General features: G+C 41.3%; 1 protein-coding gene across 1 annotated transcript in view; it reads right to left on the bottom strand.

Moving 5' to 3' along the window:
• Positions 1-13,680, bottom strand: part of LOC109891454 (calcium/calmodulin-dependent 3',5'-cyclic nucleotide phosphodiesterase 1B) — a 36,492-nt gene that overhangs the window by 13,944 nt on the left and 8,868 nt on the right. The window contains exons 2-7 of the mRNA XM_020484010.2: positions 10,534-10,647; positions 7,274-7,456; positions 5,994-6,060; positions 5,672-5,788; positions 4,940-5,080; positions 4,430-4,530 (exon numbers count right to left, since the gene is read on the bottom strand). Of these exons, the coding sequence (XP_020339599.1) occupies positions 4,430-4,530; positions 4,940-5,080; positions 5,672-5,788; positions 5,994-6,060; positions 7,274-7,456; positions 10,534-10,647 (723 nt within the window). The remainder of the gene's footprint in view (positions 1-4,429; positions 4,531-4,939; positions 5,081-5,671; positions 5,789-5,993; positions 6,061-7,273; positions 7,457-10,533; positions 10,648-13,680) is intronic.

Here is a 13,680-nt window from a genome sequence, read left to right as displayed (position 1 = left end):
AGAGTACTGTCCAGTTATATGTTCAATCCCTGGTCCTATCACACTTAGAGTAATGTCTGGTTATATGTTCAATCCCTGGTCCTATCACACTTAGAGTACCCTCCAGTTATATGTTCAATCACTGGTCCTATCACACTTAGAGTAATGTCTGGTTATATGTTCAATTCCTGGTCCTATCACACTTAGAGTAATGTCTGGTTATATGGTCAATCCCTGGTCCTATCACACTTAGAGTACTGTCCTTGGTCCTATCACACTTAGAGTACTGTCCCTGGTCCTATCACACTTAGAGTACTGTCCCTGGTCCTATCACACTTAGAGTACTGTCCCTGGTCCTATCACACTTAGAGTACTGTCCAGTTATATGTTCAATCCCTGGTCCTATCACACTTAGAGTAGTCTGGTTATATGATCATCTGCAGCAAAGAAAGATAGAAAAAAGCTCCAAAAGGCTCAAAACAGGGCTGCCAAATTAGCTCTTCATTGCTCAAAAACAGGGCTGCCAAATTAGCTCTTCATTGCTCAAAAACAGGGCTGCCAAATTAGCTCTTCATTGCTCAAAAACAGGGCTGCCAAATTAGCTCTTCATTGCTCAAAAACAGGGCTGCCAAATTAGCTCTTCATTGCTCAAAAACAGGGCTGCCAAATTAGCTCTTCATTGCTCAAAACAGGGCTGCCAGATTAGCTCTTCATTGCTCAAAAACAGGGCTGCCAAATTAGCTCTTCATTGCTCAAAAACAGGGCTGCCAAATTAGCTCTTCATTGCTCAAAAACAGGGCTGCCAAATTAGCTCTTCATTGCTCAAAAACAGGGCTGCCAAATTAGCTCTTCATTGCTCAAAACAGGGCTGCCAAATTAGCTCTTCATTGCTCAAAACAGGGCTGCCAAATTAGCTCTTCATTGCTCAAAACAGGGCTGCCAGATTAGCTCTTCATTGCTCAAAACAGGGCTGCCAGATTAGCTCTTCATTGCTCAAAACAGGGCTGCCAGATTAGCTCTTCATTGCTCAAAACAGGGCTGCCAGATTAGCTCTTCATTGCTCAAAACAGGGCTGCCAGATTAGCTCTTCATTGCTCAAAACAGGGCTGCCAGATTAGCTCTTCATTGCTCAAAACAGGGCTGCCAGATTAGCTCTTCATTGCTCAAAACAGGGCTGCCAGATTAGCTCTTCATTGCTCAAAACAGGGCTGCCAGATTAGCTCTTCATTGCTCAAAACAGGGCTGACAGATTAGCTCTTCATTGCTCAAAACAGGGCTGCCAGATTAGCTCTTCATTGCTCAAAACAGGGCTGCCAGATTAGCTCTTCATTGCTCAAAACAGGGCTGCCAGATTAGCTCTTCATTGCTCAAAAACAGGGCTGCCAAATTAGCTCTTCATTGCTCAAAACAGGGCTGCCAGATTAGCTCTTCATTGCTCAAAACAGGGCTGCCAGATTAGCTCTTCATTGCTCAAAACAGGGCTGCCAAATTAGCTCTTCATTGCTCAAAACAGGGCTGCCAGATTAGCTCTTCATTGCTCAAAACAGGGCTGCCAGATTAGCTCTTCATTGCTCAAAACAGGGCTGCCAGATTAGCTCTTCATTGCTCAAAACAGGGCTGCCAGATTAGCTCTTCATTGCTCAAAACAGGGCTGCCAGATTAGCTCTTCATTGCTCAAAACAGGGCTGACAGATTAGCTCTTCATTGCTCAAAACAGGGCTGCCAGATTAGCTCTTCATTGCTCAAAACAGGGCTGCCAGATTAGCTCTTCATTGCTCAAAACAGGGCTGCCAGATTAGCTCTTCATTGCTCAAAAACAGGGCTGCCAAATTAGCTCTTCATTGCTCAAAACAGGGCTGCCAGATTAGCTCTTCATTGCTCAAAACAGGGCTGCCAGATTAGCTCTTCATTGCTCAAAACAGGGCTGCCAAATTAGCTCTTCATTGCTCAAAACAGGGCTGCCAGATTAGCACTTCATTGCTCAAAACAGGGCTGCCAGATTATCTGACCGTATTAATATTATCCAAATATGATCAGAATCTCTCATGGCTTCTTCATGTTAAAAACATATTACTATCTAGTCTTCTGATTTTCTTTCAGAATGTTATACTGTATATATATATTTTTTAAACAGTATTTTTCAGTCTAGTTATTACATACTAGCAACCCACATAAGCACCAAACCAAACATGCAAATTCAGGGCAGCTAAAACAGCCCGAGCCAAGGACAAATCGCCTTAAATCTACAGTTTTATATAGAGCCATAGCTGAATGGAACTCTTTATCAATCCATATTTCTCAGGCAAAAAGTTAATCCACCTTCAAGAAAAAAATAAAAGAACATCTAATGCGATAGACCATATGACTAGACAGCAAATAGAAATCCCTGAATTTCCCTGTCTATCTTGCAGCCTATATTCATGACCAAAATGTCCTATCTGTACGGCGCTGTCCATTGTACTGATTCAGTGCAGCAGATATATGCCACAAATTTCGAAAGCACTCTATGATGTCAGTGTCTCTCTATTTAAATGTTATGTTTATTGTGGTAAAGCAGAATTCAATTTAATTCCAATGTAAGAACCCCCAAAAATGTTTCCCCCTTGCCGATTTCAACTGCCCCCTTAATCACTGTATCCTGGCGCCAGGTCTGGTGAAGTGTGATCACAGCGTTGTTCTTTGTAGTGTTGATAGGCCCTCGTGTTTTTGTTCCCAAAATAAAGAGTTGATCTGTGTGCCAGGAGACAGAGTTCTTAGGTGCCTCTGTGTCTCTATGTGGAAAATCTACTGCTAAAATTAGCAGCTTCCCTCCATAAGATATGTTTGTTTAAGAAGGAATAGGAGCTGAAAGCATCTCTCTCTCTCTCTCTGTCTCTGTCACTTTCTCTCTCTTTCTCTCTCTGTCACTGTCTCTTTCTGTCTCTCTCTTTCTGTCTCTTTCAGTCTCTTTCTCTCTCTCTGTCTCTTTCTGTCTCTTTCCGTCTCTTTCTCTCTCCCCTTCTCTCTTTCTTGATGAGCTTTCTTTTTTCTCTCTCTTTCTGTCTCTTTCAGTCTCTTTCTCTCTCTCTCTCTCTCTCTCTCTCTCTCTCTCTCTCTCTCATACATGCAAGTACGCACACACACTCTCTAGCTCTGTCTCTCTCTTGCTCTCTCTCTCCCACACTCTCTCACTCTCTTTCTCTCTCTCTCTCTCCATTTCCCACTCTTTACTGTAATGCATTTTGAGCACCTCAGTCATTTACAGTTTTTCTCAATTGCTAAAACACAATTTCTGAAACCATGCTCCATTTCCTGAAAACATTAAACACAAAACGTCATCTTCAAGCACTATTTACATAACCTCTGTCTCCTCTTGCAAAATGAAACATTCGCCTCAAAACAGTTTTACCTGTGTTCAAAATCAAACACTGCTCTCAAATCATAAACAAAGTGATCAAAATTATATACACTCTCAAGCAGTCAGTAAACAATACACAGAAAAATAGAAAACACATTGTTCAAAACATACAATTCTCAGGGAGAAGTACATTTTTAATCTAAAAATATATTCATATTTTTCCGTCATTGTCTTTTGATGAACGAAAACATGTTCTATCATAGTAGCTCAAAATTGATCTGAAATTACTACTCTGCTTTGCTCTTTGCAATTTTGTTTTTTGTTCTTCCTCCTCCTTGTACCCCTATTTTTACAGTACTGTACCCTGCATCTCACAAACTTGTCCTTTGTCTCTGTGATACTGTAATTCTTGTTCTTTGTTGATATGAACCTGCAACCAGTCAAAATCTATTGAGCAGTCAGTACTGTTAATAAATGGAAAGCACAATGTTCAGGGCCATACAATTAGTCCATTGTACAGTATACAGCCTACAATGCACTGTACTACAGTATCCATTCTCAGACTTTCTCCTTCCCACCTTCAACAACCTGTTTGCTCTCTGAACTGGCTTATATTGGTTGTGTCACATCATTTGAAACAGATAAATCAATTTTGAGTGGTTGTGTTCAATCAATGACATGTGTTCTCTATTTGTATTTGATTGTTGCCACTTGTGTTTACCAGTATGGATGACATGTGCATGAGAGTGCAGAATGTGTTTTGAGAATGAGAATGTGTTTGGAGTTTTGCTGAAAATTCTAAGTGAGATCTGCAAATTGTGTTTTATCATGTGAAATGGTTTAAGGTATTGACAACAGACATAATTAGCTAAATGAGTCCAGGCAACTGAGAACTTTGTTCAGCCAATGGGTTTTAGTGTTCTTAGCAATTGAGAAAAACTGTAATAAATTCAGAGAATAAAACATACACATTGTTTATCTTAGTTGGGGAAAAATGTGGATTCGATTTCACTCTCTCCCACTCACTCTGAAATCAAATGCATCTTCGAACACCTCAGTAATTCTTACTTTACTTTATCTTACTTGACTTTATCTTACTTGACTTTTTCTTACTTTGTGTGAATGTGGAAGTCGTTGGTAGTTCCAGTGTGTTCGTAGTCATGGATGGCCGCAGCAAACAGGGACGCCAGAACCTCCAGTTCAGTCAACCAGTGCTGCATGTGAGACCCACACAGATACCCTTGTTATAAACCTCACATACATAACTTGGTTTACAGTAAATACATTTATATTGGATTCCCCCCCCCCCCTTTTTTGATTGTAGATTCCATCAATGTAATTGTCTTCGTCATTTCCAATACCCCATATATTTTGGGGGTATATATTAACAGTGTATATATATACACATACACATATGTATATAAATATACAAACATAAATATACACATACATATGCATACAAATACACTCTTCTGCTATTTCATACAAGTCCATGCATACACTGTAGCCATTGACCTGACCAGGCAGACACAATTTGGGAAATGTCCTTTCCTGAGCTGTGACAATCAAATACATGACAGGGATAACTTGTTATAAATTGAGAGAAGACGAGCTGTACTGTACCACTAGTCCTGTACGTAAGAGCAGACAGTGTAGGGTTTGTGTGACGTCGGCTGCGTGGACACTGCTGTGGTAGGGGTTGCTGTGTTTACTGTAGCCTTTCTCCAGCTTCTCCAAGAAGGACATCAGACAGGAGATTGGGATCTGTAATAACACACATTATGACATGGAAAGTTCACACAGAGTTCATCTGTTGTGTTCGAGCACACTACATCAGCTAACTGGCCTGTGTCTGAGTCTGCCCTCTAGGGTACTACTTATGGAAACAGTTTGAGAATACCTACTAAAACCCCCAATACCACAACACAACACAAAATAACCCCATGTCACACCCTGGCCTGACCAAATAAATATATAAACACAAAATACTAAGACCAGGGCGTGACACTAATGTGCTTTCTGACAGCACAGCAAACGTCATCAGCAGAATACTTACATTTACATGGGAATCATTTTAAGTACTACATTGCATTTGAACAGATTATCCTCTCTGACATAACCAATTTACAGCTCACACTACAGATGTGTTGCAAACAGAAAGGAGAGATTAATAATTATTTGTACAATGTATAAATACATGGCTGCAAGAAAGGTAGACAATAATATGTGTGTTTGCATCAGCTGTTTATGGCTCTGAGAAAAGCATTTTTAGAGGCTAATGTAAAATTACAGCTGTCCAGAAACAGAAGGAGTTATGGTAAAATAGTAAGGACGTGCAAAGTGATATGTGGAGACCTTGAATCTGCTGTTGAGTTCGTATCGTGTCACCAGCTCGAAGACCAGCGTCTGTAGTGCGTGGTCATCACTGGCTGTGTTCAGGGCAAACACATCAAAGTTCCACCGGTCAATGTCCTAAAGATGGAGATCATAGAGACAAATAGATAACAGATATCTGTTATGTCCAAAGCACATTGAGGTTTTCAAGAATTGGAGTCTGAAATTGATAAGGTCGATATCTCATACTGTAGTCATACGGTCAGGGAAACTCCTGGCTCTGCTCCTTATGTTGTAGCCCAATTAAAGACTTTAGAAATGATAACAGATCACATATTCTTACCCTGAGACAGTTAACTACTGCTGCAGGTTGGTCAGGCATGGCAGCAGTGTAGGCCCTTCGGAACATCCTGGAACAACAGCAGATTCAATGTTTTGCATTGGACAATTTCAGTAGTGAATCTGTGATGTCCTTGTTATAACAGAATGTGGATCAAGAATTCCACTGCAAATGTACGGAAGTGAATTTATCCTGACCCTCTGACACACACTTTACAAACCCCATTCACAACATTATATAGAAGGAGGGTTTTTTAATGTTGCATTGTTTTTCTCAAATTAATGAGGAGGACCAGGGCGAGCCTACTTTACTTTATATTACAAATGAATGAGGAGGACCAGGGCGAGCCTCCTTTACTTTATATTACAAATTAATGAGGAGGACCAGGGCGAACCTACTTTACTTTATATTACAAATTAATGAGGAGGACCAGGGCGAGCCTACTTTAATTTATATTACAAATTAATGAGGAGGACCAGGGCGAGCCTACTTTAATTTATATTACAAATTAATGAGGAGGACCAGGGCGAGCCTACTTTAATTTATATTACAAATTAATGAGGAGGACCAGGGCGAGCCTACTTTAATTTATATTACAAATTAATGAGGAGGACCAGGGCGAGCCTACTTTAATTTATATTACAAATTAATGAGGAGGACCAGGGCGAGCCTCCTTTACTTTATATTACAAATTAATGAGGAGGACCAGGGCGAGCCTACTTTAATTTATATTACAAATTAATGAGGAAGACCAGGGCGAGCCTCCTTTACTTTATATTACAAATTAATGAGGAGGACCAGGGCGAGCCTACTTTAATTTATATTACAAATTAATGAGGAAGACCAGGGCGAGCCTACTTTACTTTATATTACAAATTAATGAGGAGGACCAGGGCGAGCCTACTTTAATTTATATTACAAATTAATGAGGAGGACCAGGGCGAGCCTCCTTTACTTTATATTACAAATTAATGAGGAGGACCAGGGCGAACCTACTTTACTTTATATTACAAATTAATGAGGAGGACCAGGGCGAACCTCCTTTACTTTATATTACAAATTAATGAGGAGGACCAGGGCGAGCCTCCTTTACTTTATATTACAAATTAATGAGGAGGACCAGGGCGAGCCTACTTTAATTTATATTACAAATTAATGAGGAGGACCAGGGCGAGCCTACTTTAATTTATATTACAAATTAATGAGGAGGACCAGGGCGAGCCTACTTTAATTTATATTACAAATTCATGTCCACATTGAAGATAATAACGTTTTCCGTCTACCTCTCGACAAAGATCCCAGCCTGCACTGCGTGGACGATGCTGCGGAACTTTGGTTTGTCGTCAGAGCGGCGGGCGGGGTGGCGGGCCCTCTGAGTGAAGGTTGAAGCCAGCCAATCAGTGACCTCCGTGGGCACGCCATCAGAGTGCAGCTTCTGGAGGTCGTCCTCTGTGTCCAGACCCTGTCTGAAAGGACAGAGAGAGAGCAAATCAGACTTGCCTGAGAGAGGAGAGAGAGGACAAATCAGACCTGCCTGAGAAATGTCCCCCCTTTTTCCTCTCTACCCTACTGAAGTTACATTTGCAAAACCCTGGTTTAACAAAGAGATTCTGGGAACGTCAGAATGTGGGGGGAAATTAACTATATTCTGGTAATCCAAACAATTGAACATATGCGGTGGTACTTAATGAATATGATGTCAGTTCGGTTGTCATCTGAGACATTCTCATCAATGATAAGATGACATAAACTCTACAGTGGAAACTCTACACATCAAATGTTTGAATATGAAATGATTTGTGATGGGATGAAATGTGATTTTAGCTTCTAAAATGTGAGATGTGGGTTTTCATAAGATATTGCTGCTCACTCAGTGGCCCGCCCACGTGAAGAGACAGAGGTTGTAAACTATAACACGCCCCCCTTTGATCCCTTCCTATATAAAGCCTTGACGTCAACATAACTTCCTGTTCCGAGGATATGAGGGCGACGGTCCTATGTCAGAATGGTTCAGATAATAACAGAACGAAGCCAACATCAGCATGAGCTTTGGTTGCGAATGGTATGAACTTTTGAACTCTTTTTCACTACAGCAGTGATACCTCCTAGCTGTTGAGTTATGCAGGGTAGGAAGGAACAGACAGAGTATCCCGTCTATCACACAACGATGTTACTACAACATATCAATTGACAACCAGAGACATTCTTCAAAGGACAGAGGACTCGGTTTGGCAACACGGCCTTCCATCTACCACCAACCTACTGAAGCGCAGCTCAGAGTAAATATTTATTGCATTTTCCTTTTCCAAATGGGCGGTAATTTAGTATGCATAAGATACTGTATTTATGATAGCACAGCTTTTTCCCTTTGTTCCTCAGTCTCCCTCTCTTTCACTCAACCCAGCCCCTTTTCCTTTGTGTAACAAGCTGTCATATCTGTTCCGCCTGCTAGGGACGTTTTCCTTTATGACGTCATTTGTAATCAAGTTATGATTAATTGTGTGTATGTGAATTCTGTGTGATTAGTTAGGTATTTAGTAAATAAATAATTAAACCCAATTTTGTATTGCTGATTCAAATTGTTATCCAGGGTTCTTGCAGATAACTAAGAATTTACAACTTTCAGATGAGACTGAAGTAAGATGAAGATTAATGTTGACTGCTATTGATGTAAAATATTACTAGGTCTTTAAGAGTTTATTCGGAAGATAACAGCTCTATAAATATTATTTTGTGGTGCCCGACTCTCTAGTTACATTTACATGATTAGCTCAATCAGGTAATATTAATTACGGAGACATTATTTTATAGAATAGCATGTCATATTTCTTAATCCGGCATAGCCAAAGACACGACAGAGAGGAGAGAGAGAGAAAATCAGACCTGCCTGAGAGAGGAGAGAGAGCAAATCAGACCTGCCTGAGAGAGGAGAGAGAGAGCAAATCAGACCTGCCTGAGAGGAGAGAGAAAGAGAGAGCAAATCAGACCTGCCTGAGGAGAGAGAGCAAATTAGACCTGCCTGAAGAGAGATAGCAAATCAGACCTGCCTGAGAGAGGAGAGAAAGAGAGAGCAAATCAGACCTGCATGAGGAGAGATAGCAAATCAGACCTGCCTGAGAGAGGAGAGACAGTGATGGGAACAGGGACAGGGACACATTCTTTTTCGTTTCCCTTATTCTAAGCGGTACAGCAATCACACTCTGTTGAATGACACATTTAAGTAGATGGAAACATTGCAGCCTTCATTACAGCCTTGATCACAGCCTTCATCACAGTCTTCTTTATTTCCTTCATTACAGCCTTCATCACAGCCTTCATCACAACCTTCATCAAGCCTTCATCACAGCCTTCTTTATACCCTTCATCACAGCCTTCATCACAATCTTTCTTTATACCCTTCATCACAGCCTTCTTTATTTCCTTCATTACAGCATTCATCACAGCCTTCATCACAACCTTCATCACAACCTTCATCACAGCCTTCTTTATACCCTTCATCACAGCCTTCATCACAATCTTTCTTTATACCCTTCATCACAGCCTTCACCACAGCCTTCATCACAGCGTTCTTTATTTCCTTCATTACAGCCTTCATCACAATCTTCATCACAACCTACATCACAACCTTCATCACAGCCTTCATCACAGCCTGCTTTATACCCTTCACCACAGCCTTCATCACAACCTTCATCACAGCCTTCTTTATATCCTTCATCACAGCCTTCTTTTTTACCCTTCATCACAGACTTCTTTATATCCTTCATTACAGCCTTCTTTTTTTACCCTTCATCACAGCCTTCATTACAGCCATCTTTATATCCTTCATTACAGCCTTCATTACAGCCTTCACCACAGCCTTCATCACAGCCTTCATTACAGCCATCTTTATATCCTTCATTATAGCCTTCATTACAGCCTTCACCACAGCCTTCATTACAGCCATCTTCATATCCTTCATTACAGCCTTCATTACAGCCTTCACCACAGCCTTCATTACAGCCATCTTCATATCCTTCATTATAGCCTTCATTACAGCCTTCACCACAGCCTTCATTACAGCCATCTTCATATCCTTCATTATAGCCTTCATTACAGCCTTCACCACAGCCTTCATTACAGCCATCTTCATATCCTTCATTACAGCCTTCACCACAGCCTTCATCACAGCCTTCATTACAGCCATCTTTATATCCTTCATTACAGCCATCTTCATATCTTTCTTTACATCCTTCATTACAGCCATCTTCATATCGATCATCACAGCCTTCATCACAGCCTTCATCAAGGTGCTTTGAGGTCATATCAAAGGAGACATGGTGGCTAAGGGGAAATACTAAATATAGACAAGTAGACATGGTTGCCTTGGAACACCTTATGGCTCAAATATGAAATATAGACAACACATAATGTGGAGCATTGTGTTCAGAGTGGAAACAAGGATATGCTGATATAGTTGGTGTGTGTATATGCGTTTCAGGCCTTAAGCAGGCAGTAGGGGCTTACAGTATCATACAATATAATCACACTAAAGGCCACACTGTACCTGGTTCCATCAATGTAAACAGCTTCCAGTAAGGATGCTGTGTAGTCCAAGTTCTTCTTCAGATTTTCGAAGTCCACATCTTTCTCTTCCAATTGCTTGACCATACACCTCAGCCTGGAAAGAGAGTCCCACAAGTCTTCGTAAGCACTTTACACATGATATAGGCAATATAAAGGATTTATGATGGTGTTACTAATTAACTTTTAGAGGAAAGAAAATACTGCACACTGCACTTGCTTAGTATCAGCCTCACGACCTTCATCAAAGCTTTTAAGCCTTTAAAGTTGGGTTTAATTTAAAGTAGGAGTGGAGGACGACATTTTGTTGATGAATAACCTTGGTTCCTGTCATAGCACAACACTATCATCAACAACAAGATATTCAGTAAGACAGCAGTGTTTTCAAAACACAGTCAGGTATATGATGGGAGCAATTACTAAGCAATTTCCCCCCCAAAAGCCTTGTGTTTGTATGTTGTGGTTCAATATTATGAGCTGGCAATGCTTTGACAATAGGATGAAAGGTCGGGGAAACTGGGAGAGAGGGAACGAGAGAGAGGGGGAGAAGAGCGAGAGAGAGAGAGAGAGAGAGAGAGAGAGAGAGAGAGAGAGAGAGAGAGAGGGGGTAGAAGAGCGCGAGAGAGAGAGAGAGAGGGAAAGAGAGAAAGAAAGAAAGAAAGAAAGAAAGAAAGAGAAAGAGAAAGAGAGATGGAGGGAGAGAGAGAGAGAGAGGGAAAGAGAGAGGGGGGAGAAGAGCGAGAGAGAGAGAGAGAGGGACAGCGAGAGAGGGGAAGGAGAGAGAGAGAGAGAGAGAGAGAGAGAGAGAGAGAGAGAGAGAGAGAGAGAGAGAGAGAGAGAGAGAGAGAGAGAGAGAGAAAATTAATAAATATCAATCATTTGGAAGAGTTGTAATACTTTTCTATCTTTAGCCCCATATTTTCTATCTTTAGCCCCACATTTTCTATCTTTAGCCCCACATTTTCTATCATTAGCCCCACATTTTCTATCTTTAGCGCCACATTTTCTATCTTTAGCCCCACATTTTCTATCTTTAGCCCCACATTTTCTATCTTTAGCCCCACATTTTCTATCATTAGCCCCACATTTTCTATCATTAGCCCCATATTTTCCATTAAATAGGAAAACTGCCCAAACTTTTCATCATTTGGTTATACGGCCACCACATTGTCTTAAAATGGCATGCATACAGAATTAGATACAGTACATGACCAAAAGTATGTGGACACCTGCACATCGAATATCTCATTGCAAAATCATGGGCATTAATATGGAGTTGGTCCCCCTTTGCTGCTATAACAGCCTCGACTCTTCTGGGAAGGTTCTCCACTAGATGTTGGACATTGCTGCGGAGAATTACTTCCATTCAGCCACAAGAGCATTAGTGAGGTCAGGCACTGATGTTGAGCAATTAGCAGTCGGCTTTCCAATTCATCCCAAAGGTGTTCGATGGGGTGGAGGTCAAATATCAGCCCACGGAGAGAAGCACAAGCTTGAACTTTACTTAACTTTCTAGAGGAGTGGTCACCAACCGGTCGATCACGATCGACTGGTTGATCTCCAAGGCATTCCTATTCGATCACCGAACATTTCTGTAAAAACCCAACTATAAAGCCTTGTGTTCCTATTATTTGTATTCGTCTCGGGCTGTTGGCAGTAGGTGCACCCGATTCAGCTGCCCTGCACGCAGGGTAGGCCAATTGTTGCCATTTGTAATCATTTAAAGTGTCTGAAGGTACGAACTCTGTCTTCCCAGAGAGTAAATCAAGTGCACTATAGGCCTGCTGCTGTCCAATCGGATGTCTCAGTAACATAACAGGCATAAAAGATTGTTACTGAAAAATCGATACTGTGAGATTACAAAAAATGTTTAGAGTTTGAATACTGTGTCCTTTTTTGATCAGTGTCAGTGGAGGAAAGGGAGAGTGAAGGCATGCTGAGACTGACCATCAGATGCATTCACCATCAGCCCAGTAAAATAAAAAATAAAAAACAAATGATTTAATTGTACGGCTGTGCCTCACAAGCAATACAACAACGGATCTATTATAGCCTGTGATCCTATAGCCTACCTCAAATTTTCAAATATAATTTAAATAAATGTCCAGAACAACAATGCATTGGCAGGTCAATTAGAATTAGAGGGAACATTGGTTGAGGTCAGGGCTCTGTGCAGGCCAATCAAGTTTTTCCACACCGATCTCAACAAACCATTTCTGTTTGGACCTCGCTTTGTGCACGGAGGTATTGTCATCCTGAAACAGGAAAGGGCCTTCCCCAAACTGTTGCCACAAAGTTGAAGGCACAGAATCATCTAGAATGTTATTGTATACTGTAGTATTAAGCTTTCCCTTCACTGGAACTAAGGGGCCCGAACCATGAAAATAAAAGTCCCAGACCATTATTCCTCCTCCACCAATCTTTACAGTTGGCACTATGCATTGGGGCAGGTAGTGTTCTCCTGGCATAAGCAAAACCTGTCCGTCGGACTGCCAGATTGTGAAGTGTGATTCATCACTTCAGAAAACACGCTTCCACTGCTGCAGAGTCCAATGGCAACAAGCTTTACACCACTTCAGCCAACGCTTTGAGCATGGTGATCTTAGGCTTGTATGCGGCTGTTCGGCCATGGAAACCCATTTCATGAAGCTCCCAATGAACAGTTCTTGTGTTGACATTGCTTCCAGAGGCAGTTTGGAACTCGGTGGTGAGTGTTGCAACAAAGGACAGACGCACTACGCTATTCAGCAGTTGGTGATCCCGTTCTGTGAGCTTGTGTGGCTTACCACTTCCCAAAGCAGCACTTACAGTTGACCGGGGCAGCTCTAGCAGGGCTGGAATTTGACGAACTGGCTTGTAGGAAAGGTGGCATACTATGACGGTGTCATGTTGAAAGTCACTGAGCTCTTCAGTAAGGCCATTCTGCTGCAAATGGTAATCTATGCAGTTAAATAAAGGTAAAATAAATGAATAAATATGCCAACGTTTGTGCATGGCTGTGTGCTCAATTCTATACACCTGTCAGCAACAGGTGTGGCTGAAGTAGCCAAATCCAGTCATTTGAAGGGGTGTCAACATACTTTTATATATTTAGTGTATATCAATTCAAAGGGTCGAATCGGCTGATTGA

The sequence above is a fragment of the Oncorhynchus kisutch genome, linkage group LG5, assembly GCF_002021735.2.
Source record: "Oncorhynchus kisutch isolate 150728-3 linkage group LG5, Okis_V2, whole genome shotgun sequence".
Lineage (NCBI taxonomy): Eukaryota > Metazoa > Chordata > Actinopteri > Salmoniformes > Salmonidae > Oncorhynchus > Oncorhynchus kisutch.
The sequence above is the reverse complement of the archived record's forward strand: the minus strand, read 5'-3'. Positions and strand labels throughout refer to the sequence as shown.